Source organism: Myotis nattereri (genome assembly GCF_964212035.1).
Source record: "Myotis nattereri genome assembly, chromosome: 12".
NCBI classification, from domain to species: Eukaryota; Metazoa; Chordata; class Mammalia; order Chiroptera; family Vespertilionidae; genus Myotis; species Myotis nattereri.
In genome coordinates this window covers 52,815,214-52,842,813 of record NC_138087.1, presented here as the reverse complement: position 1 = coordinate 52,842,813, position 27,600 = coordinate 52,815,214, and the positions used below count along the sequence as shown (strand labels likewise).

At 44.2% G+C, this 27,600-nt stretch overlaps 2 protein-coding genes across 2 annotated transcripts in view; one reads left to right on the top strand and one right to left on the bottom strand.

Moving 5' to 3' along the window:
• Positions 1–20,435, bottom strand: part of UBE2R2 (ubiquitin conjugating enzyme E2 R2) — an 84,920-nt gene extending 64,485 nt beyond the window's left edge. The window contains exon 1 of the mRNA XM_081103652.1: positions 20,171–20,435. Within this exon, the coding sequence (XP_080959778.1) occupies positions 20,171–20,347 (177 nt within the window). The 5' untranslated portion in view covers positions 20,348–20,435. The remainder of the gene's footprint in view (positions 1–20,170) is intronic.
• On the top strand, positions 11,494–11,740 carry LOC308528125 (small ribosomal subunit protein uS14-like). Its single transcript, XM_081103653.1, has one exon. The coding sequence runs from the start codon at positions 11,509–11,511 to the stop codon at positions 11,677–11,679; it is 171 nt and encodes a 56-aa protein (XP_080959779.1). The 5' UTR covers positions 11,494–11,508; the 3' UTR covers positions 11,680–11,740.
• Positions 20,436–27,600: the final 7,165 nt, after the last annotated feature.

Genomic DNA, 27,600 nt, shown 5'->3' with positions numbered 1-27,600 from the left:
AACAGCTGCAAACAAGATATAGAAGACAACAATACATAATGAAGCTCAGAATACTCTAGAACAGTGGTCAGCAAACCGCAGCTCCCGAGCCACATGCGGCTCTTTGGCCCATTGAGTATGGCTCTTCCACAAAATACCGACTTCTGCGCATGGGCCACGAAGTTTCAATCGCACTGTATGTGCACGCCCACACGTGGTATTTTGTGGAAGAGCCACACTCAAGGGGCCAAAGAGCCGCATGTGGCTCGCGAGCCGTGGTTTGCCTACCACGACTCTAGGAGACTGATGGAAAGGTAAAATGATGCAGCCACTTTGGAAAACAATCTGGCAATTCCCCAAAAAGTTAAACATAGTTACTCTATGATCTAGCAATTCCACTTGTAGGTATATACCCAAGAGAAATGGAAGTATATCCATATAAAACTTGTACATAAATGTTTCCAGAAGCATTACTAATAGCCAATAAGCAGGAACAACACTAATGTCCATCAACAAACGGATAAACAAAATATGCTATGTCTATACAATGGATTATTATTCAGCAATAAAATACTGATACATGCTACAACATGATGAACCTTGAAAACATTATGCTAAATGAAAGTCAGTCAGTCACAAAAGTTAACGTATTATGTACTATTTAATTCCATTTATATGAAATGTTCAGAACAGGCACATCTAGACAGACTGGTGGTTAACTAGGGTTGAAGGAGTTGAGGGGAAATGAAGTGTGATGGCCAATAGGTAAGAGGTTTTCTTTTCTCTTTTTAATGTTTTTATTGATTTCGAAAGAGAAAGGGAGAGGAAGAGAAAAAACAACACATTGATGTGAGAGAAAAACATCAATTGGTTGCCTTTTGTATACACTCCGACTGGTGACTGAACCCACAACCTGGATGTGCCCTAACTGGGAATCGAACCTGCAACCTTTTTGGTGTAGGCGACGACAACACTCCAACCAACTGAGCCACCAGGTCAGGGGTGGAATCTATTTGATTCTTTAAATTAGGGAAATGTATAACCGTGGTTTGTTTATTTTAATGTTTTAACTTGAAATAAGAAATTTAGAAGTTGCCCTAGAATAGATGGTTTGGCTATGTAGGTAGAGCATCAGCCTGTACACTAAAGGAACCAGGGTTTGATTCTGGTCAAGGGCATATGCCTGGGTTGCCAGCTTGATCCCCAGTAGGGGGCATGCAGGAGGCAGCGGATCAATGATTCTCTCTCATCATTGATGTTTCTCTCTCTCTCCCCATTCATCTCTAAAATTAGTTTAATAAATATCCTATCTAATAAAAGAGAAAGATGGTAATTGGCGTACGACCGCTACCCTTCCCATTGGCTAATCAGGGAGATATGCAAATTAACTGACAGCCAAGATGGCGGCCGGCAGCCAGGCAGCTTGAAACTAACATGAGGCTTGCTTACTTCAGTGACGGAGGACTCCAACGTTCCCCGCCTGACTTGCCCGCCTCTCAGCTGCAACTCTAAGCAACTATGTTGCAAATATAGAAGCTAAAAAATCCCCAGAAACCTGCTTTACTCAGCCGGGCTTCAGCCAGCCGGGCTGCAACATTGTATCAAATACAGATGGTAAACAAAGGCCGGAAACCTGTTTTCAGCAGCCGAGGCCTCAGAGATAAAGCTGGCCCAAAAGAAAAAAGAAAAAAAAGAAAAAAAGGAGCGGTTGGGAGCTTCAGTCACCTGTCACCCTGAAAACAGCCCTCAGCTCCTCACCCAGACTGGCCAGGCACCCCAGTGGGGACCCCCACCCTGAAGGTTGTGTGACCAGCTGCAAACAGCCATCATCCCCTCACCCAGGCTGGCCAGGCACCCCAGTGGGGACCCCCACCCTGATCCAGGACACCCTTCAGGGCAAACCAGCCAGCCCCACCCATGCACCAGACCTCTATCCTATATAGTCAAAGGGTAATATGCCTCCCAGCACTGGGATCAGCGGAGCCGCGAGGCCTCCGGCACCGGGATCAGCATGACAGGGGGCAGCGCCCAATCCCCCTGATCACCCTGCGGCTGTGTGTGACAAGGAGTGGGGCCACAACCTCCCTATCGGCCCTGCTCTGTTCGTGACAGGGGAAGGCGCCCCAACCCCCTGATCCGCCTTGCTCTGTGTGTGATGGGGGGCGGTGCCCCAACCCCCCTGATGGGCCCTGCTCTGTGAGTGACAGTGGGGAGCTCCTCAACCCCCTGATCAGCCCCGCTCTGTGTGTGACAGGGTATGGAGCCCCAACCCCCCTGATGGGCCCTGCTCTGTGTGTGACAGGGGCGGTGCCCCAACTCCCCTATTGGCCCTACTCTGTGCGTGACAGGGGGGAGCTCCTCAACCCCCTGATGGGCCCTGCTCTGTGTGTGACAGGGGGAGCTCCCCAACCCCCTGATCAACCCTGCTCTGTGTGTGACAGGGTACGGAGCCCCAACCCCCCTGATGGGCCCTGCTCTGTGCGTGACAGGGGGTGGTGCCGCAACTTCCCTATCGACCCTGCCTTGAGTGTGACAGGGGGCGGTGCCCCAACCCCCGAATCGGCCGTACCCTGAGCGTGACTAGGGGTGGCATTGCAACCTCCAGATCCGCCCTGCTCTATGCATGACCGGGGGCGGTGCCCCAACTCCCCAATCAGCCCTGCTCTGAGCCCGACCAGGGGCTGCACCTAGAGATTGGGCCTGCCCTCTGCCACCCGGGAGCAGGCCTAAGCCAGCAGGTCGTTATCTCCCGAGGGGGTCCCAGACTGCGAGAGGGCACAGGCCGGGCTGAGGGACCCCCTCTCCTCCCCGAGTGCACAAATTGTGCACCAGGCCTCTAGTATATTTATAAATCTACACTAATAAACGAGAAACATGCAAATTGGTGTCACTCTGCTACACCCACCAGCCAATCAGAGTGACTATGCAAATTAACCCAACAAAGATGGTGGTTAATTTGCATATGCAGGTATGGAGTGAAGACTGAAGACTGAAGACTGAAGACTGAAGAGGCTTGGCTTCTCCACTGCAGTTGCAGAGAAGCCAAGCCTCACTGTGTCTGGAGGGGAGAAGCCAAGCCTCACTGTGGTTGGAGGGGAGAAGCCAAGCCTCGCTGTGGCTGGAGGGGAGAAGCCAAGCCTCGAGGCTTGGCTTCTCCACTGCGGCCGGACCAAAGGCCTGGGTCCTGGTGCCGGAGGAAAACCGGTGCCAGCAGCCAGGGGAAGGAAGGCCTATTGCGCGAATCTTCGTGCAACGGGCTTCTAATATATATATATATATATATATATATATATATATATATATATATATATATACACACACACACACACACATATATGTATGTATATGTATGTATATGTATATATATATATGTGTGTATATAGATATATATACACACACACACACACACACACTCACACACTATTAAAAGGGTAATATGCTAATTAGACCAGGTGTACCAGCCATCTTTCAGATATCCGACTTCCTTCTGGACAAAGCCATGGTGGTAGAGGCCAAGGCAGAGGATGTTAGGGGCGGTCAGGCCAGCAGGGGAGGCCAGTTGGGAGTGAGATCAGGCTGGCAGGGGAGGCCAGTTGGGGGCAACCAGGCCAGCAGAGGAGGACAGTTGAGGGCAAGATCAGGCCAGCAAGGAAGGGCAATTAGGGGTTATCAGGTAGGCAGAGGCAGTTGGGGGCGAGATCAGACCAGCAGGGGAGAGCAGTTGGGGGTGAGTTCAGGCCAGCAGGGGAGGGCAGTTAGGGGCGATCAGGCAGGCAGGCAGACAGAAGTAGTTAGGGGCAATCAGGCAGGCAGGCAGGTGAGCGGTTAGGAGCCAGCAGTCCCAGATTGCAAGAGGGATGTCCGACCACTGGTTTAGGCCTGATTCCTGTTGGATCGGGCCTAAATCGGCAGTCAGACATCCCCCAAGGGGTCCCTGATTGGAGAGGGTGCAAGCTGGGTTGAGGGAACCCCCCATGCATGAATTTAATGCACCAGGCCACTAGTATATATTTTTTTTTTGGGGGGGGGGGGCTAAATGGCTTCTAGTTCGCTCTGCATCACCCTCTTCATAGGAAGGAAGGAAGGGAGGGAGGGAGGGAGGGAGGGAGGGAAGAGCCCTAACCGGTTTGGCTCAGTGGATAGAGCATCAGCCTGTGAACTGAAGAAGGGTTCCGGGTTCGATTCTGGTCAAGGGCATGTACCTTGGTTGCAGGCTAGATCCCTAACAGGGGGCATGCAGGAGGCAGCTGATCAATGTTTCTCTCTCAGCCATGTTTCTAACTGTCTATCCCTCTCCCTTGCTCTCTGTAAAAATCAATAATTTTTTTTTTTTTTTTTAAAGAAAGAGGCTCTGACCAGTTTGGCTCAGTGGCTAGAGCATCAGCCTGTGGACTGAAGAGTCCCAGGTTCGATTCCAGTCGGGGGCATATATCTTGGTTGCGGGCACATCCCCAGTGGGGGGTGTGCAGGAGGCAGCTGATCGATGTTTCTCTCTCATGGATGTTTCTAACTCTCTATCCCTCTCCTTTCCTCTCTGTAAAAAATCAATAAAATATATTTAAAAAAAGAAAGAGAACAATACTGTAAGAAATGGGAGCATGCGTAATGTCTTTTAAACACTTGCAGCATCCAAGAGAGAACAGCATTATTCACAATAGCCAAAAGGTGGAAACAACCCAAGCTTCAACAGATGAATGGGTTAACAAAATGTGATTATTATTTTCAGCCATTAAAAAAGGAATGAGATTCTGATACATATTACAAACACAGACAAACCCTGAAAACTTAATAAGTGAAATAAGCTGGACACAAAAGGACAAATATTGTATGATTTCACTTATATGAGGTATCCAGACTAGGTAAATTCATAAAGACAGAAAATTGAATAGAAGTTAGCAAGGGAGGGGTAATTGAGGAGTTACTTCAATTAATAGAGTTCCACTTCAGGATAATGAAAAAGTTCAGGAAATAGACAGTGGTGATGGTTACACAGCATTGTAAATATACTTAATGTCACTAAATTGTGCACTAAAAATGGTTAAAGTGACAAATGTTATATATATTACTACAATTTTAAAAGCTATGTCATCAAAAATATTTGAAAAGTGATCCATATAATAATAGTTTAACTACCTCTCAGTCTCATAATCTTCTATTAAATAACATTTTTATTGTAAGGGAACTGTTGAGCTCTTGTTAGAAACTGCCACAAATTTCAAATTAATAGAATTCAAAATAATGAGGATTTGCTAACCTACACTAGTAGTAACTTTTAGATAATCTTTAGAGCCATTTTCTACATTCTTTGGGAGGGGAAAAATATTTTTTTCTCGCATGTATGGTATGAAAACTGCCTGTTATTTTTTCCAATTGCTTTTTCTTCCAAAAACATCTGAATATGATGACATATTTAACAAAATTTATAACTGTACACCTTAAAATTAATTTTAATACATATATTGTTTCTATAGATTTGAATTATTAAATTAGGACAGAATTTAAAGTTCAACCAAAGAGTATGAAATAATTTATTAGTGATTATTATACACAGATTTAATGAAATGGATATTAAGAAGACCGAACACATGGATTTGGATTTATGGCAGGCACGTCCCCCTGAGTTCTCACAGTGCTCATGCCAGAGCAAACTGTGACCTTCAACCATTACCTGGTCTCTGCCCGTAGCTGTAGGCACTGAAGCAGGTTACACAATCAGGGGAGAAAAAAAAGCTAGCTCTCTAACAAATTCCCTTATAACTTTGAACTAGTCATTTCCTTTCCTAGACCTTAATGTCTTTATTTGAAAAATTAGATAATCACTAAGGTCTCTTCCAACATGAAAAACTAACCCTGGTTTTTAGATATGGTTAGACTGCAAGACATTTTAAAAGCATGAATAAATAAAAACTCAGCACACAAAAAACACACAACTCAGCACTGTATCCTTTCTATGTCTTCTAGTTAGCTAAGCATTATTAGTGTTTAAAATCCTAGAAATCTTTTCCTTTTAATTGACAAACCAAGGATATAATAAAATTTCATCTTTTCATTATATTCATAACATTGATTCTGGTAGAGAGCAGTCGGAGATATAAATACAGGACATATGGTTAAATGGATGAAGACCCTAACAATAGCCTATATATAGTAAGTAGCTTCTTTTATTTCTTTTGGCAGTTTTATAAGTTTATTCAACAATCAGCAGTTAGTTCTCATCCACATTAACTGTTTGTAGATTTTTGAAAGTGGTGACAGGTAGATAGGTGACCAACATATAGAGCTTGTTTAGTGTCTCTTCATCCTCATTTCGTTTTCTGGACAACTGTACCTGGACAGGGTATGGGACACCCCTTATTCCTTTGGCCCAAAGAAACTTTTTTCATTCACAGCCTGATGTCAATGTGTACATACGGAGTTCTCATCTCCTTCATGGCAAATTTTCAGATCTTGAGTGCCCGAGGGGCACATTTCTTGAAACTCACTTCATGAATGTGCTTATGAATGTTGATGGTACATTCTCTGGACACACCTCCTTGATGGCACAAGAGCCCTTTCCACCACCTTTTTTTGCGGGAGTCATTATACCCCCCAAGTTGGAAAGAAAGAATGCCATAAGTAGCTTATTTGTTTTTTTATTCTTCTTCTTCTTTTTTTAATATATTTTTATTGATTTCAGAGAGGAAGGGAAAGGAAGAACCAGAGAGAAACACTGATCGATTCCCTCCTGCACACCCCCAACTGGGGACTGAGCCTGCAACCCAAGCATGTGCCCTTGACTGGAATTGAACCCGGAACCTTTGAGTCCGCAGGCCGACTCTCTATCCACTGAGCCAAACCAGTCAGGGCATTATTATTCTTATTTTTAATCCTCACCAGAGGATATTTTTTTCCATTGATTTTTTTTTTTTTTTATAAAGTGGAAGGGAGACGGAGAGGCAGAGACAGAAACATTGATGTGAGACACATCGATTGGTTGTCTCCCTCATGTATCCCCATGGGGGCAGAGATCAAGCCTGCAACTGAGGTACATACCTTTGACCAGAATCAAATCCACGACCCTTAAGTCCTCGGCTGCCACTCTAAGCACTGAGCCAAACCAGCTATAGGTAAGTAGCTTCTTTTTAAAGTTCATGACAGTGAATTCCCTTTTGCTTATTAGTTCATTCAACCTCAGAAATAGGTGCATCTAAGTCAATGGTTCTCAACCCTCCTAATGCTGCGACCCTTTAAAACAGTTCCTCATGTTGTGGTGACCCCCAATTTCATTGTTACAAATTGAACATAATTAAAGCATAGTGATTAATTACAAAAACAATATGTAATTATATGTGTTTTCCGATGGTCTTAGGCGACCCCTGTGAAAGGGTTGTTCGACCCCCAAATGGGTCGCGACCCACAGGTTGAGAACCGCTGATCTAAGTAGTACTCAGAAAATATAACAAAGCCATTGTGCATTTTTTAACAAGAACCTTTTTCCTTTTAAAAATTAATCTTATTTTTTCAGCTTTATTGGAGCATAACTGACAAATAAAACTTTATTAAGTCTGCTTTTTTTTACTTTTAAAATTTATATAGCAAAATATTCACTTTTTAAAAAATACATATTTTATTGATTCTTTACAGAGAGGAAGGGAGAGGGGTAAAGAGTTAGAAACATCGATGAGAGAGAAACATCGATTAAGCTGCCTCTTGCACACTCCCTACTGGGGATGTGTCCGCAACCAAGGTACATGCCCTTGACCGGAATTGAACCTGGGACCCTTCAGTCGCAGGCCGACGCTCTATCCACTAAGCCAAAGTGGTTAGGGCTCACTTTTTTGAAAACTATATTTTTATTGTTTTCAGAGAAGGGAGAGGGGGAATGAGAAGTAGAAACATCAATGATGAGAGAGAATCATTGATTGGCTGCCTCCTGCACACCCCACCCTGGGGATTGAGACTGCAACCTGGGCATGTGCCTTGACTGGGAATTGAACCATGACCTCCTGGTTCACAGGTCAATGCTCAACCACTAAGACACACTAGCTGGGCAATATTCACCTTTGTGGTGTACACTTTTTGTTGTTAATCCTCACACGAGGATATTTTTTCCATTGATTTTTAGAGAGAGTGGAGGGGATAGAGAGAAAAGACACATCGATTTATTGCCTCTCACATGCACCCCAACCAAGGCCGGGGATCGAACCTGCAACCCAGGCATGTACCCTTGACAGGGAGTCAAACCTGAGACCCTTTGTGTGCACGTCAAATCTCTAACCACTGACTAACACTGGCCAGGGCTTGGTGTACACTTTTTTAAGTTTTCATGTACATAGATTCTTGTAATCACCACCATAAATACAAAACACATGCCAACACCCCCAAAGAATTCCCTCACACTGCCCTTTGTAGTCAAACTCTCCCTCTCCCCCAAACCTCTGGAAACCACTGATCTGGTTCTTTGTATTTACTAGTCCAGTTTTGTCTTTCCAGAAAGTTAGCTAAATGGACTCATTCAGAATGTAATCTTTTTTTTAATATTTTATTGATTTTTTACAGAGGAGGAGAGGGATAGAGAGTTAGAAACATTGATCAGCTGCCTCCTGCACACCCTCTACTGGGGATGTGCCTGCAACCAAGGTACATGCCCTTGACCGGAATCGAACCTGGGACACTTCAGTCCACGGGCCGATGCTCCCAGCAGTTCTCAACCTGTGGGTCGCGAACAATGAAAATACACCCTGCATATCAGATATTTACATTATGATTCATAACAGTAGCAAAATTACAGTTATGAAGTAGCAACGAAAATAATTTTATGGTTGGGGGTCACCACGACATGAGGAACTGTATTAAAGGGTCGCAGCGTTAGGAAGGTTGAGAACCACTATCCACTGAGCCAAACCGGTTAGGGCCAAAATGTAATCTTATGAGACTGCCATAATGCCTTTGATATTCATCCATGTTACTGATGTATTAACAGTTGGTTCCCTTTTATTGCTGAATAGCACTTGGTAATATAGAGATATCAGTTTGCTTATACATTCATCCACTGATGGACATTTGGGTTGTTTCCAGTTTGGACAATTATGAATAGTGCTGCTATAAATATTTGCATTCACACTTCTGTATAAAGTTAGTATTTACACAAGTTTGTATTGCTCTATGACAAATTATTAGAAGTGGCATTATTGAAGCATATGGTAATTGTATAGTATTTAACTTTGTAATAAACTGCATTCTCACCCGACATATGTATTAAAGTTCCAGTTAACCCTCATCCTCACCAACACTCAGTACTATCAGTACAATATTTTATTTAATCCATTCTAAAAAGTTATGTAAATGGTACTTCACTGTGGCTTTATTTTGCATTTTCCTAATGATTAATGAGCATCTTTATCTTCGCATGTGCTTTTATGCCATCCAAATATCTTCTTTAGTGAAATGCCTGTTCAAATATTTCACCCATTTTATAAATTTGTTGGGGCTTTTTTTTAAGTTCTTCATAAATTCTGCAGCCAGGTCCTTTCTCAATACAAATATATTCTCCCAGTTCATGGCTTGTCTTTTAATTATTTTGACTGTGACCACCACATAAAACATTTTAAATTTTTGCCCTAGCTGGTTTGGCTCAGTGGATAGAGTGTTGGCCTGAGGTCTAAAGGGTCCTGGGTTCGATTCCAGACAAGGGCACATGCCCAGGTTGCAGGCTCGATCCCCAGTAGGGGGTGTGCAGGAGGCAGCTGATCAATGATTCTCTATCATCATTGATGTTTCTCTCTCCCTCTCCCTTCCTCTCTGAAATCAATAAAAATATATATTTGAAAAAAAAAGTTTTAAATTTTGATGAAGTTCACATCAAATTTTTTCTTTCATAGATCATGTTTTTGGTGCTATCTAAGAGCTTTCTGCCAAACCCAAGGTCAAGAAGACTTTTTCCAATGTTTTCTTCTCAGGGTTTTTTCTATTTTATGTTTTACATTTAGGTTTATGATCTATTTTCAATTAATTTTTGTATATGATGTTACTGATTGAAGCTCACTTTTTTACATATGGATGCCCAGTATTTCAACACCACATGTTGAAAAGACTGCCTTTTCTCCACTAATTTATGTTTGCACCTTTGTAAAAAACAAAACAAAAACTGGTTGACTATATTTGTGTAAGTCTATTTCTGGCTCTTTATTCTGTTCCTTTAGCCAATACACCACACTGTCTTTTTTTTTATTTTTAATATTTTTATTGATTTTAGAGAGGAAGGGAGAGGGAGAGAGATATAGAAACATCAATAATGAAAGAGAATCACTGATCAGCTGCCTCTTGCATGCCCCCTCCTGGGACCGAGCCCGCAACCTGGGCATGTGTCCTTAACCGGAATCAAACCCGGGACCCTTCAGTCTGCAGGTCAACGCCCTGTCCACTGAGCCAAACCAGCCAGGGCCACCACACTGTCTTGATTAGTATAGCTTTACAGTACATATTAAAATTACATATAGTGAGTTTTCCAAATTTATCCTTTTTTAAAATTATTTTGGTTATTCTAGTTCCTTTAACTTTTCATATATAATTTTTAAAAACATAGGCCATAGTAGCCACCTCTTTTGTGGTTTCCTTGTCCTCCAGAAAACTGGCATTTTTACTGCTATGCTTTGTCAAAACAAGTTCATAATATCTACTCTAAATATGTTATGTAGGTACTCATAACTCTTCACCCAATATATCTAGGACCAGAAACTTATATGAAAAATACACAAATATACATATGAACATGTGTTAAATTCTACACTGAATTTCCAAATCCAATAAAAGAAAAAAGATTAAATAGATACTGGGGAAGTGTTCAAAATATGTTCTTTTTAAAAAATGAATACGCAGCCCAGCTGGCTGAGTGTTGACCTATGAACCAGAAGGTCACGGATCAATTCAGGTCCCAGAACACATGCCTGGGTTGTGGGCTTGATCCCCAGTGGGGGGGTGCGTAGGAGGCAGTGGATGATTCTCATCATTGATGTTTCTCTCTCTCTCCCCCTCTGAAATCAATAAAAATACATTTAAATACACATAAAATACACAGTATCTAATATTTTAGATAAAATATAGCAATTTCAGAAGAAAAAATATTTTTAAAATTATTTCTGAATAGTATCATTATAGGTGACTTTTCATAATTTCAGAAGCTTGTTATTAATCCTCATCCGAGGACATTCTTTCCACTGATTTTTAGAAAGAGTAGAAGTGATGGGGAGAAACAGAGAAAGAGAAGCATGGATGTGTGTCTCTCTCTAAAATACTTAAAAAAAAAAAAAAAAAAAAGAATTAAAACAGAACCCTGGCTGGCTTAGTTTGTTAAAGCGTCCTCCGAAACGCCAAGGTTGAGGCTTGAATTCCTGGTCAGGACACGTACAACAATCAACCAATGAATGCATACATAAGTGGAACAACAAATAGATGTTGTTCCCCCCTTCCTCTCTCTAAAATCAATCAATCAATAAAATTATATAAGAATTAAAGCAGAGCCTTTTGCCCCGTTGCTACAGAGTGAGCAAGATGGGTCACCAGCAACTCTACTGGAGCCATCGGAGGAAATTCGGCCAAGGTTCTCGTTCTTGCCGTGTCTGCTCAAACCGCCATGGTCTGATCCGGAAGTACGGCCTCAATATGTGCCGCCAGTGTTCCCGTCAGTACGCGAAGGACATAGCCTTCATTAAGTTGGACTAAGAACTTCCATGAATGGGTCGTTCAAGACATCTACCTTATGACATAATGCTATCTCTTTGTACATAAAATAATAAAAAAAAAACCTTCAAATTAAAAAAAGAAAAGAATTAAAGCAACAAAGAAATAATGTAGGGGAAAAAGGTAACTAAAAGTTTGAGGCTAGAACTTTCCATTGGTAACCTCCAGTGTTAGAAATATGGTAACTTTCCATTACTTTTAGTACTATAATAATATCCTTTAGTTTGTAATAAAATATAATTATAACCAGTCCAATAGTGAATTCCTTAAAACTGAAGACAACAGTCAAGCAGTTAAATACATTGAAATGCCAACAATAAAATTTTTTTAAAAGAGTAAACAAGTGTTGGTGAAAATGAAAATAAATTAGAACCATCATACACTGCTAGTAGGAATGTAAAATGGTACAGCCACTTTGGAACAGTCTGGCAGTTCCTCAAGTATTGTCATATGACCCAGTAATTCTATTCCTAGGTAAATACCCAAGAAAATGAAAACATGCCCACACTGAAACTTGCTTGCACACATCAGTATTATTTATAATAGCCAAATAGTGGAAAACCCAAATGTCCATACAATGGAACATTATTTAATAAAAATACATGCCACAACATATATCAATTTGAAAACATTATGCTAAATGAAAGCCAGTCACATAAAACCATATAGTATATGAATTGACTTATCCTATATAATAAAGAGGTAATATGCAAACTAACCCTCACGCCCTCACAAGATGGCTGCCTATGACCAGGCCGGCAGGGAGGTTAGTGAGGGACGACCAAATGAATGAACAAGCAGGCTGCGTGGGCAACCAGGCCGGCAGGGGGGTTAGTGAGAAGCGACCAAATGACTGGACAGCAGGCTGCGTGGGGGTGACTAGGCCGGCAGGGGGGGTCAGTTGGGGGCGACCAGGCCAGCAGGGGGGCAGTTGTAGGTGACTGGGCCAGTGGGGGGGGGGGCAGTTGGGGGTGACCAGGCCAGCAGTGGGGTGCAGTTATGAGTGACCAGGCCGGCAGGGAGGGCAGTTGTAGGCAACCAGGTCGGGGCGGGGGGGGGGGGGGGCGAGGGAGGGCAGTTAGGGGCGACCAGGCTGGCAGAGGGGGGCAGTTGGGGGCGACCAGGCCAGCGGGGGGGGGGGGGAGGAGTTGGGTGGGGACCAGGCCAGCACGGGGGGTGCAGTTATGAGCAATCAGGCCGGCAGGGAGGGAGCAGTTGAGGCGACCTGGCCGGCACGCAGAGGCAGTGAGGGGCGATCAAGCCGGCGGGGGTGGGGAGCAGTTAGGGGCAACCAGGCAGGCAGGTGAGCGATTAGGAGCCAGCGGTCCAGGATTGTGAGGGGGATGTCCGACTGCCTGTTTAGGATCCCCAGGTTCGGGCCTAAACTGGCAGTTGGACATCCCCCGAGGAGTCCCAGATTGGAGAGGGAAAACCCACATGTCCATACAATGGGCCAAGAGCCCCCCCATCCCCCAGATAATTTCATGCACCGGGCCTCTAGTATACTATAAAACTCTGAGTTGTACATTTAAATGGATGGATTACATGGCATGTGAATTATATTTCAATAAAGCTGGGTTTTTAAAATTGTTTTAAAAGGGAGAAAGGGAAATCTATCCATTAAGAAAGTCTCAAGAGGCATATCAACTAAATGCAATTGTGAGCCTCATTTTGGACCCTGATTCAAACTAAAAGTATATCTATGAGACAACTGTAGATCTAAACACCAATGGGGTATCCTATATAATAAAAGGCTAATATGCAAATAGACCAAATGGCAGAACAACTGAACTGGTCGCTATGACGGACGCTGACCACCAGAGGACGTGCGCAGAACATGGCAGGCGTCGGCCACAGTGGGATGGTGGAGGTTGAGTGGGGGTGCCAGACCAAAGCAGGGTGCTGGTCTCTGCCATCGGGGCGAGCCTCTGGTGGTTACTGAAAATTCTTTGCTTCCGCGCACTGCGGTCCCGTCCAGCGCTTGCACCTGCTGCCGGCACCAGCCCTGCTTGCATCCACTGCTCCTGGCACCAGAGCCACCGCTCGCACCCACTGCCAGCGCCTGGCGCCAGCCCCGATCACTCGGTGCCGTCAGCGGGTGCAAACGGTGGCTGCCAGCTCCAATCACCTCACAGGGCTTCTCCACCTCCCCCAGCTCCTGAGGGGAGATCAGGGCCGGCAGTTGCCGCTTGCACCCGCTGCCAGTGCCAGAGCCACCACTTGCACCCACTGCCAGCGCCAGCCCTGCTTATACCCGCAGCCAGCACCAGAGCCACCGCTCGCACCCACTGCTGGTGCCCGGCGCCGGTCTCAATCGCTTCGCACCATCAGCAAGTGAGCAACAGCTGCCAGCCCTGATTGCCCGAGGGCTTCTCTACCTCCCTCTGCTCCTGAGGGGCGATCAGGACAGCGGCTGCCACTTGTATCCACTGCTGGCGCTGGCCCCAATCGCTGAGCAGTGTCGGGTGAGGGCTTCCAGCAGACAGGGGACCAGGGGCCAGGCGGGGGCGCAGAGGATGGGCTGAGATCCGCCCGTGCCTACTGCAGCCTCCCGGACCACAGTTCCTTTCAAGGTGCACGAATTCATGTACTGGGCCCCTAGTTCAATATTATGGAAGAGTTAATATTTATTTAGCAAGTGTAAGACTAAAGTCCTTATCTTTTAGGGACTTCAGCATTTAGGGATGAAAGGATATGTTGTCTGAGATTTACTTTAAAACAATCTAGCTCAGCCAGCATGGCTCAGTGGTTGAGTGTCAACCTATGAACCAATAAGTCACAGTTCAATTCTGACCAGGGCACAAACCCAAGTTTCAGGCTCAATCCCCAGTGTGGGGCATGCAGGAGGCAGCCAATCAATGATTCTATCTCATCATTGATGCTTCTCTTTCTCTCTCTCTCCGCTCCCCCCCCCCCCCCGCTTCAGCTCTGAAATCAATAAAATATATTTTAAAAATAAATACTGTTTACTAACACAAATCTCTGAAACAGGAATTAACATGCTGCAAAGAAAGTATTAAGGCCCAAATCCTTTGTTCAAGAATAATCCTTATTGGCGTTCTCCCTCTCAAGAGCAAACCCTCACCTTTCCTATTCCCCTCCTCTTCCCCACTTAGGGAATCAATCCCTAATTCCACTTAGGGAATCTTCCCCCTTAGGGGAAGAGGAGAGGAATAGGCACATTACCTTTTCTTCTCTCTCCTAAGCTACAACCCTTCTTTTGCTTCTATAACTTCTTTCCTGAGCCCATTTCTTCTACCTCTGTGACTTTCTAAACAAACTTTCTCTTATTAAAAAAAAAAGTATTATAAGAATCCTTATTATCAAATTTAAGTACTGATGCTAGCATTTTAAAAAAATTATCAGCCCTAACTGGTTTGGCTCAGTGGATAGAGCGTCGGCCTGCGGACTGAAGGATACCAGGTTCGATTCCAGTCAAGGACATGTACCTTGGTTGCGGGCACTTCCCCAGTAGGGGATGTGCAGGAGGAAGCTGATAGATGTTTCTTTTTTTTTTTAAATATATTTTATTGATTCTTTACAGAGAAGGGAGAGGGACAGAGAGCCAGAAACACCAATGAGAGAGAAGCATCTATCAGCTGCCTCCTGCACACCCCCCACTTGGGATGTGCCCGCAACCAAGGCACATGCCCCTGACTGGAATCGAACCCGGGACCCTCCAGTCCACAGGCCAACGCTCTATCCACTGAACCAAACCGGTCAGGGCAAGTTGATCAATGTTTCTAACTCTCTATCCCTCTCCCTTCCTCTCTGTAAAAGATCAATAAAGTATATATTTTTTTAAAAATTATCCGAAGTCCTGGCTGGGACACTTAGTTGGCTGGACCACCCTCAAGATGCACCAAGGTTTTGGGTTCAAGCCCTTGTCAGGGCACATATAAGAAGAAATCTATGAATGATGCATGGATAAGTAGAACAATAAATCAATGTGTCTCTCTGTCTCTCTCTCCCTTTAAAATCAGTAAGAAAAATGAGCCCTAGCTGGTTTGGCTTAGTGGATAGAGCATCGGCCTGTGGACTGAAGGGTCCCAGATTCGATTCCAGTCAAGGGCACATGCCCAGGCTGCAGGCTCAATCCTAGTAGGGGGCATGCAGGAGGCAGTCCATCAGTGATTTTTCACTCTCATCGATGTGTCTATCTCTCCCTCTCCATTCCTCTCTCTCTAAAATCAATAATAATATATATTTTTAAAAAAGAAAAGAAATAAAAATGAAAATTTCAGAAGATTTTAATGCAGTATTCTCTCACAATTAGGTCACAAGTGCCACCAGACTGATGGCAACTGTATGACTTTGTGGCTTCTAAGACACAGCCCAATTTCAGAGAAGTTAAAAACTAGATAAATATGCATCTTAGAATCAACTTAATACTGTAAAAGCATCATCTATAAAATACTGAGGTGCTATATTTGCACTGGGTGGGGGGGGGGGAGGGAAGAACAACACTAAAATTACATTCAGTGCCAAAAAAAATCATTGGACATTAACTATGTTTCAATTTACAATGTTGCCTTAGTTCACTTAAGACCATTTCAACTTCCAGAAAAGGTAAAAGCCCTAAGAGGTATTCTCAAAGTGATTGAAGAAAAATTAAAAAAGAAATTTTAACTAACTCATCATACAATTGTTTTTAAAATAGCATTACTTTTATCATTTTTAAAACTGTTGTTAGTTACCTATCAAATCCCCTAAAAAAGGGATTCACTTATCAGTTAAGCCTCTGAAAATGCATAGAAACTAGTTTACATGTATCTATTTATTCCAGAGAAACTTCAGTTTCACAAAAGGATCCATATACCAGAAAGACTAAAAATCACTTCCTTAAAAGAATTGTTTCAACTACATATTAAGAATTACAGAGTCAGCCCGGCTGGTGTGGCTCAGTGGTTGAGTGCCGATATATGAACCAGGAGGTCAGGGTTCGATTCCCAGTCAGGGCACATGCCCAGGTTGTGGGCTAGATCCCCAGTGTGGGGTATGCAGGAGGCAGCCAATCTCTCATCACTGATGTTTCTATCTTTCTCCCTCTCCCTTCCTCTCTGAAATAAAATAAAAATATATTTTTAAAAAAGAATTAGAGTCATATAATAAGAGTATTCCATAATCTGAAGGACATCACCAGGCCAAATATTAACTTTGGAGTTTTGGGATGTGTTCTTTTGGGGGGAGGAGTGCAGAAAACAGATTCATTTCAGCTAGAACAAATGAAAATGATGCAACCCTTTATTTTAAAAAATTATTGAAGAGTTTCTTTAATATAAATCATTGTTAAATCTGATAAAGAAGCTCCTATTGCCCTAGCCGGTTTTGCTCAGTGGATAGAGAATTGGCCTGCAGACTGAAGAGTCCCGGGTTCAATTCTGGTCAAGGGTACATGCCTGGGTTGAGGGCTCAATCCCCAGTAGGGGGCGTGCAGGAGGCAGCCAATCAATGATTCTCTGTCATCATTGATGTTTCTATCTCCTCTCCCTTCCTCTCTGAAATCAATAAAAAAAATTAAATTAAATTAAATAGTTCCTATTAAGGAAAACTTTTAGAATATAACAAATACTTTCTCTAAGTTATCAGTTTGTAGAGTGTTGTAAAAATGGAACACACCTATATTTTATGCCCTCAATCAGATTACTAAAAGAAATCAAAACTACAAAGAGTTCACTGCTGTACTTTATTTTTAAAAATATATATTTTTTGCCTAACTGGCATGGCTCAGTGATTAAATATCGACCTATGAACCAGGAGGTCACGGTTCGATTCCAGTCAGGGCACACACCAGGATTGTGAGCTCGATCCCCAGTGTGGGGCATGCAGGGGGCCTCTGAGATATATATAATATGATATATATCTACACTAATAAAAGAGAAACATGCAAATTAGTGTCACTCTGCTATGCCCACCAGCCAATCAGAGTGACTATGCAAATTAACCCAACAAAGATGGCGGTTAATTTGCATACACAGGTGTATCTTATTGATTTCAGAGCAGAAGGAAGAGGAAGAAAGAGATAGAAACATCAATTATGAGAATCACTGATCAGCTGCCTCCTGCACAGCCCACACTGGGGATTGAGTCCGAAACACCACATGTGCCCTGACAAGAATGGAACCATGACCTCCTGGTTCACAGGTCGACTCTCAACCATTGAGCCACACCGGCAGGACTTTGCCAACTTTTAACTGCAACTGTAATGGAACACACCAAAAGCCTTGTTTTAAGACAAAAGCAATGAAATAAAAAACAATGGTTTAAAACTTATCACTAGCAGGACCATAAATTTGCCTGTTTCCAGTGAAGGATTTTGGGATGAAAGGCCATACAATAAAGAAAAAAGTGGAAGGAAATGAAATTGAACAAAATTCTCACACAAGACTAAAACATAAAATCTGTTTTAAGAATTTTCATAAATTTTAATGTCACAATTAAAGGTAAAAACACACAAAGATAAAGAAATCTAACAATAAAACTGGAGATTAAACCATTCTTTTTAAATAAGACTAAAATTAAAAACCATTTAATTTAAATCAGTATATGCTACAGGAAGTCCCCTTTATATACTACCTTTTCCAAACTGAGAGAGCTTCTACACTCCTTTCACAGTTAAGCAAAAATATTACAATTTGAAAACAATTTTTTTTTAACAAATTCCATTGGAGTGAGATTATTTAACTAGTGCACATTTACCTTGACTATCAATGATATTTTTTGGGAAACAATCCTTTTTTGGAAATAAACTTTACTCCACTAAATTTGGCCAGTAAAATTTGCTAAATAATGCTCTGCTAGAAGTTATATAAATTCCATTTTGTGCAACTAATTTTTGCAGTATCTGTAAATGAAATGTATACTTGACAAGAGAATATTCCTTAATTAAAAATTTGTATGTTTATTTAGTGATTTTTATTTATTTATTTTTTTTTTTTATTATTTAGTGATTTTAAATGTTTGCATCTGAAAAAGTATAGTGTGGTGACCACAAAAGGCAAACAGTTGGTACTGCTTTTACACAGTTTTCTAAAAATGTGCTTTTATTGGGTATTCGGTAACTATCACAGGCATGAATATTAAACATTCCCCTATCGATTACCCACATTTTTCTACAAAGTTGACCCAATTTCAAGCCTGAATCTGAGTCTTCCACCTTTATAAGGGTAAAAAACAAAAGTAATTGGGTAGTCCTAAAAATACACATGATTAAGATACTCATTTAAAACTTTTGCCAAGATCGCACCTCCCTTCAAAACAAACGATTGACTCACTGCTTTATTTTACTTAATTTTGGAAAAAAAAAAAAAAAACTAAACAGATTCCTAACACTAAACAGATTCTCATTTCCCTCGATCTCTGTACCCACCATTTAAAACGTTCAACCTTCAATTTGTGATTTGTCCCTTCAAAAATATTAAGAAAGTCAACAAAATAGAAAAACCACCACCTCAGTATTTCCAAGTTATCTACCACGGAATTAAAAACAACAACAACAAAACAGCAGATTCAAGAACGTCCTAAAGTCACAGGAAACAATGTGCATGGGTCACTATCTGCTCCACGAAACCGGCTCACCTGCGATGACACCTGCAATGCGTGAGACCACCCCTTTGCTAGCGAGTTAGCCACCTGAGCGAAAGGTTCCAATTTCGTCTCCCTCAATGGGAAACGCTCCATCTCCCCACATTAAGGTCCACCCTCTGCGAGGATGTCTGCACGTAGGAACAAAACAACAACAACAACAAGCCTGTGAAGTTGGGGGCAGGGTGAGGACAAAGGGCATTTGGAAACACCACAGAAGTAGAGAGAGAATGAGGACAAAGGGGGGCTAAACCCAAGTTCCTTCAAGTGGATGAAGGCGAGAGAGAGAAAGAGCAGCGACCCTTGTTTACCACCCCCTTCTCCACTGCCGCCCACTGGAATGCAAAGTTGGAACCGCACTCGGCCGAAGCCCATCCAACCCTCCAAATGTCAGGTCACCGGGCTGCCCCGGGCATGACAGGCTGCTCCCCCTCCCCCTCCCGCACCCCCAAAAAAGAAAGGTCCAATCCACTAAGTGCAGGTCACTCTGCCCTCTGGGGCAGTTCCAGCCGGCGCGAGGATGGTTCTGATGGGAGGACGAGAGGGGACACAGACAAACCACCTTTCTTCCCCCCCCCCCCCTCAGCTGAAGACACAAACCAAAACAAAGACAGCCCCCCTCCTCCCCGGGTCGCCACTGCCCCAGCCCGAGAGGCTCCCCCATTTCCCGGTGCAGTCGGGCCTCCCGCCCCCACCCCCAGGACAAAGAAAAGGCACTGGGTGAGCCAGGCCTTCCTGCCTCCACCGGTGGGGGGAGGGGGCTGCCGAGGTGTGGAGCCCCCCGACCCCCCACCCCCGCACTCTCCCTCTGGGCCCCGAAAGCGGCCGAAAGCGGCGGGGAGCGGAGGGCTCCGCGGGGGACGCCGAGTCTGGGCAGGGCGGGGAGTACCTTGAAGTAGCCGCCTTCGTAGAGGGTGTTGGGGGGTCCGAAGATGGCAACCTCCCAGTTGTAGAGGTCGGACTCGTCCACCAGGGTGATCCGGAAGCCCTCCACCGGCTCCTCCTGCAGGGACTTCAGCTCCAGCATCAGGGCCTTCTGCGAGCTGGTCATCTGCTGCTGGGCCATCGCGGCGGCGGCGGCGGCGGCGCCGGGCCGGGGCCCCAGTCCTCACGCACCGGCCGAGCCGGACCAGGCCCCTCCCCTCGGCTCGCCCTCGGGCCGGGCCGCACCGGGCCCCGGTCTTCACACACCCGGCGGGCCGGACCAGGCCCCAGACGGCCCGTGGGCCGGCCCGGGTGCTCTCACACACGACGCGGGCCGGGCCGGGCCCTTCTCCTCACACGGGGGCCAGGTGCGGAGAGAGGGTGAAGGAGTTAGGGGAATTCACTCCGGGTCCCGGTCCTCCCCCCCCCGGAGGGGGCCTCAACTTAGGGGGGGAGAGGAGAAAAGGTGGAAGCGGAGAAAGGCGGCGGAGGGCCGGCGATGGTGAGGAGAGGGGGCCAGGCCGGCCCGGGAGCGCCGCGCTCGCTCGCTCGCTCGCCCTCTCGTTCTTCTCTGGGGCCGCCGCGGCCGCCGGGGCCGGAGAGCGCGCGGGGCCGAAGGGCGGGAGGAGCGCGGCGCGCGGGGGTCTCGCGGCGGCGGCGGCGGCGGCGGCGGCGTGGGGGGAGGGGCGGCGGCGGAGGAGGTGGAGGAGGAGGAGGAGGAGGAGGAGAGAGCGCCTCGCGCCACGGGAGCGACGGAGCCGAGAGGGAGGAGGGAGGGGGAGAGGGAGGAGGGGCGCGCGCCGGGAGGGGGAGGCTCTCAGCGAGTGGCGACCAGACGCGCGTGCGCGTGCGCGCGCCCCTCCCTCCTCCACCCTCCGGGTCGCTGTCCTCCTCCCCCTCCTCCTCCTCCTCCCACTTCCCTACCTCCTCTCGGCCGCCCGGCGCGGTGGCGGCGCTTTGTGACGCCCGCGCCGGTCCCCCGCCCGTAAAGAGCAGGCGGTTGTGGGGCCGAGGGTGGCCTCCGGCGATGCGCTGTGCTCCAAAACGATGGCTGTGCGGCTCGACGCCCTGGTTCCCAAGGCGCGCCGAGGAAGGAACCCCGGTCCCGGAGCCCCGGCACCCTCCCGCTGTGTGTATCCACAGGCCTCCCGAGCCCTCCTGGCAGGAGACTCGGTTCTCTGCAGGCCCCGCCCCGACATCCCTCCTGCAGGTTCATCCCTCACCCCAGTGTGTACTTGGGGGGCAGTGTGCCACCCAATTGAGGGGGTGAGTGGGACCAGTTTCTGTTGAGAAGTGGGGAAGGCGGATGCGCTAGCCTCTACTTCCCTAAACGACAGAGGAAGCTGTGGGCGGGCAATAGAGGACTAATGACATTGCACCTGGGCTCCTAGCTCTTCTCTGTAGAGGATTAATGAAGTGGACGGAACTCGCGTCCCTACGCCTTCCTGATTTGGGGCCAGTGCTCTGGATGTGCCTCAGTTTACCCATTTGTAACATGAAGTACTGTGGGTGAAGTTGGACACCCTACAGATCCTTTCAGCTGGAGGGTCCCACCTGGAATTGAGAGACTTTTAAAGTAATCATGACCAAAGTGAGATCTAGAGAGTCTTCAATCCCGTGATTTTTAAAAAAATCTTTATTGCTGAAAGTCATTCCCCATGATTTAGATAGAATACTCTTTTCTCTTAAGAAGGCATGTACTTTGATAACATTTCCTGAAAAGCCAGGATACTGTGAGAGTGCCAAACACTTAGAATTTGGGGATCAGAAAGATCCTTGGTTCCAACACTGGCTCCACCATTTACATTATATTACCTCTTTCTTTTTCATCAGCTTCTGTAAAAGAGGCTTAATGATACCTAACATAAGAATTGTAAAGATTAGATGAGTTCATTTATAGTCAAGGTTTAGTGCAATGACTGGTGCATGGTAAGTGATCCATAAACAGGAACTTTAAAGAAAGAAAAAATAATGTAAAGGCATAGCTGTATTCTGGATACAACCCCCTCCATTATTTAATAGCCTTCTTTTTACAACAGTTTTAGATTATAGAAAAGTTGAGATAGTACTGAGAGTTCCCATATTTTTCCATGGGCACCCAATTTCCCCTATAATTAACAGCTTACATTAGTGTAATACATGTATTACAATTGATGAATCTATTGATATTATTATTAACTAAAGTCTTTTCTCATATTTCCTTAGTTTTTATCTAATGTCCTTTTTCTTTTTCAAGATCTCATCCTGGACACCCCACATTATATTTAGTTTTCATGTTTTGTTACATTCCTCTTGACTGTGACAGTTTCTAAGACTTTACTTGTTTTTGTATGACCTTGACAGTTTTGATGCATACTAGTTAAGTATGTCATAGAATGTCCCTCAGTTAGGATATGTGATGTTTTTCTCATGATTAAAGATGGGTTATGTGGCTTTGGAGTAGGGGGGAAGGGGAGATCACAGAGGTAAAATGATAGTATTTTCATCACCTCATGTCAAGGGCACATAATATCATAATATCAACATGATTTATCAGTGTCGATATTGTACTCTTTATTTTAGTTTTAATATATTTTGATTTTTTTTTTTTTTTACAGGGAGGAAGGGAGAGGGATAGAGAGAAACATTGATCAGAGAGAAACATCAATCAGCTACCTCCTGCACGACCCCTACTGGGGATGTGCCTGCAACCAAGGTACATGCCCTTGACTGGAATCGAACCTGGGACCCTTTAGTCCGCAGGCCAACGCTCTATCTACTGAGCCAAACTGGTTAGGGCAGCCGTGGGCAAACTACGGCCCATGGGCCAGATCTGGCCCGTTTGAAATGAATAAAACTAAAAAAAAAAAGACCGTACCCTTTTATGTAATGATGTTTACTTTGAATTTATATTAGTTCACACAAACACTCCATCCATGCTTTTGTTCTGGCCCTCCGGTCCAGTTTAAGAACCCATTGTGGCCCTCGAGTCAAAAAGTTTGCCCACCCCTGGGTTAGGGCGATATTGTACTCTTTAGAAGAAAGTCACTGTGCACAATCCACACTAAAGGAGCCTCTTTATTTTTTTATTTTTTTCTCCAAGATGAGGTCTCAGTATTTTAAAGAATCATTCCTTAGCTCCTAACTCTACTCTGTTGGTCTGGAAGCCAAACTCCACTGGAATTGGAGCTCACTTCAGAGGAGGGGAAGTGTTTGAGGCAATGCAGCCACTCCTCCCAAATTGATGGTGCATGACTGGTTGGTTCTAGCTTCCTCTCCTCCACCACTCAATTCAGGGACAAGAAGATTGCTGACCTGGAAATGTGGAGATGATGTTGACACCTTTAATAACAAGACTATGAGTAGACACATAGGCAGAAAGTTCATCTTCAAAGCATTGCACCCACATAAATTCATCATAGCCCCACCCTGACCCAGAAGATGGTAGATCCTTAGTAATTCGCTGGAAAAACACAGCTGGCATCCGGACCAGAAGCTACTCAGATTAACTCACAAACTCATGCTAAATATCGTAGTAGCCATGGCTGTAAGCTGGATGACTAATAAACATACACCTGTCTGAGAGGCCCACAGTCCAGTGTGTTAATGAGTTGTATACTTAAGGTTCTCCATTCACAGGTCAGGAACTAAAATTCCACCGAACTTGCCTCATGTCTTTAATCCTAGCTGGTAAGACATTGTTTATGAGTAGGTTGAAACTGTGTTATTTATCCCTGGATCCTCAGCAACCAGCACACTATCTGACACAAAGCAGACCCTAGGTAATTGTTCTCATGGGCTCAGATCCAAGGGTAGGAAGACAATCATTAATTGACTACAACAACAAATCACGAATTGAACCCCAGCCTCAACTTCCATGTCTAAAAGGATCGCTCAGACACATAGTAGGTGCTCAAGATTATAAACTCTATAAGGATGACAGGTCTTGCTCATAACCATATACAATCTCCTACAATGTTTGGCAAATAATAGGTACTCAAAAAGATTTGTCAAAAGAATGAATGGCTGCCCCGGCTGGTGTGGCTCAATGGTTAGGCCTTGCCCTATGAACCAGGAGGTCACTGTTTGATTCCCGGTCAGGGCACATGCCCCGGGGTTGCAGGCTCGATCCCCAGTAGGGCATGTGCAGGAGGCAGCCAATCAATGATTCTCTCTCATCCTTGATGTTTCTATCCCTCTCCCTCTCTGAAATCAATAAAAATATATTTTAAAAATATATATACTAGGTGTACCGGTTAATAATGCGGATTTTTTTCAATAGATGGAAGTTACACATATGTTGATATATATGCAATTTGATATGTATGCTATTTCGTTGTGTTGACAGCAAGCTTCTAAACTTCCCCACTAATGCTATTTTTTTGGCACGAAATTCAACATTTTTAAGTGTAAAAATATCTATGATGTTAACACCTTCAGAAAATTTGACATGAAGTTTTGAAGCTTGCTGTCAGTACAACAAAATAGCATACATATCAAATCGCATATATATCAACGTATGTGTAACTCCATCTTTTGAAAAAATCCACATTATTAACTGGTACACCTAGTACAACCCTAGCCGGTTTGGCTCAGTGGATAAAGTGTCAGTCTGCAGACTGAAGGGTCCCAGGTTCGATTCCAGCCAAGGGCACATGCCCGGGTTGTGGGCTCAATCCCCAGCAGGGGCAGCCGATCAATGATTCCCTCATCATGTTTCTGTCTCTCCCTCTCCTTTCCTCTCTGAGATCAATAAAGATATATTTTGTAAAATAAATAAGTAAATAAATAATAAAAATGAATGAATGAATGGCAGTCCTGACCAGTGTGGCTCAGTTGATTGGAGGGTTCTCCCGTGCACCAAAGTATCCCAGGTTCAAAGGTTTGATTCCTGGTATGTGCCCTGGGCGGCAACCAATTGATGTTTCTCTCTCACATCGATGTTTCTCTTTCCCTCCCTCTCTATCTAAAATGATTTTTTTTTTTTAAAGAATGAATGGCAGAAACAGCTTACTAGTGCTTTCTCATATTGTTTCATGACAAGTAGAGATTGATTTGACTTATTTGGTGCCCTCTAGTGGTGGAAAAAAACAGGATCTTTACCCTCAGTCTCTGTGGCATCACCTGGTACAACCAGGGCTCTACTGAAGAATCAATTACCTTTCCTGCACAAAGAAAAGACATGGAAATCAATCTTGGTAAGATAAATAAAAGGGAGGAGTACTTGCTTTAGAAAAGTTAATTCTGACCTTAGGGGGCCAAGATTGTTTTCGTTCTGCATATCTTAACGCATGTAAGTCTTGGGTAGTGCTCTTAAGGAACAATTTTCCTTTAATAATAATAGCTAACATTTGCTGTGCATCAGTACGTGACAGGCAAACAGTATTCTACTTAATTCTCACTAAAAAAAATCGATGACATGGTCATTACTAGAATATCTATCTAACTGTGTTTAATAAGGCTTAGAGAGGTTAGGAAAGTCACCCAATGGCCCTGGCAGGTGTGGCTCAGTTGGTTGCAGCAGCATCTTGTGCACCAAAAAGTAGTGGGTTTGATTCCCCATCAGGGCATAAGCCTGAGTTGCCCAGTGCGTGTGAGAAGCAACCAATTGCTGTCTCTCCCTCCCTCCCTCTCTCTAAGATCAATAATAAAAATATATATATTTTAAAAGTCACCCAATGAATAAATGGCAGAACCTGGAGTTAAACCTTGGCCATCCCACTTTAGTGTGACTGTTTCTAACCACTATGCAATAATGTTCCTAATCTAACATGCCCACAGCAACTGTGCATATTATTACTCCAACGCTATATTGCAATTATTTGTTTACATCTTTCTCCCAGCCTCCAAGTTACTCTTAGGAAAGAGCCATTCATTCACTCAACAAATATGTATTGAATGTATGCTCTGTGACAGGTCCTGTGCTAAATTCCAAGGATACAGTAGTGAATGAGACAGAAATTATTACACCCTGCCCTCATGGAGCTTACATTCTAGTGCAGTGGTCGGCAAACTCATTAGTCAACAGAGCCAAATATCAACAGTACAACGACTGAAATTTCTTTTGAGAGCCAAATTTTTTAAACTAAAACTATATAGGTAGGTACATTGTTATTAACTTAATTAGGGTACTTCTAAGGCTTAGGAAGAGCCACACTCAAGGGGCCAAAGAACCGCATGTGGCTCACGAGCTGCAGTTTGCTGACCACGGTTCTAGCGGATGTAAGACAAAACAGGTAATAAGTAAACAATACCATTGCAAATTTTGGTTAACACTAATAAAGGTGATTAAGAAAATCAAGACTAAAAATGTTGAGGTGAATGCAACTTTATTTTTTAAATCCTCATGCAAAAAGATGTTTTATTGATTTTAGAGAGAGAGGAGGGAGGGAGAAGCATTGATGTGAGAGAGAAACATTGATTGGAGTCTCACATACATGCCCTGACCGGGGATCAAACCAAAATCCTAGGTATGTGTCCCAACTGGGAATATAACATGAAACCTTTTGTTGTATGGGATGATGCTCCAATCAACCGAGCCACCCAGCCAGGGCAGGGGTTGATGCAATTTTAAATGGAGGCAGGGCAGGGACAGAAGAAATCTCTATGACATTACATTTAAATGAGTAGAGGAACCAGCCTGCAAAATGTGAGGGCAAGAGTAGTATTCTAGTTTCTGGCTTGTGATCGTCATGTCTTATTCATCTTTTACACTGAGCACAGGATTTGCCATTTCTTAAATGTCATCCAATGTGGAATGAGTGATCAACTAATTTCTTATCTCTTTGGTCTTCCTCAGACTTGAGCAGTGCTGTTTCATCCTCTCAATTCAAAACTGAAATCATGCTTCAAGACTTAGCACAAACCCATCTCCTCCAGGAAACCTCCCTTAACAATCAAAGCATTCTTCAGCCATAAAGAAGGAAGTCTTGCCATATGAGACAACATGGATGAACATTAAGGGCATTAGGCAAGTGAAGTAAGTCAGAGAAAAAAAATATAAATACTGTATGATCTCACTTATGTGTGGAATCTCAAAACACCAAGCTCATGAAAGCACAGGGTAGACTGGTGATTGCCAGGGGCTGTGGAATGGGGGAAATGAGATGCTGTTAGTTAAAAGGTACAAATTTCCAGTTATAAGCGGAATGAATTCTGGGGTTCTGATATACAGCATGATGACAGTAGTTAACAATACTGTATTGTATGCTTGAAAGTTTCTAAGGGAGTAAATCTTTTTTTTTTTTAAATATATTTTATTGATTTTTTACAGAGAGGAAGGGAGAGAGATAGAGAGTTAGAAACATCGATGGCAGAGAAACATCGATCAGCCGCCTCCTGCACATCTCCCACTGGGGATGTGCCCGCAACCCAGGTACATGCCCTTGACCGGAATCGAACCTGGGACCCTTCAGT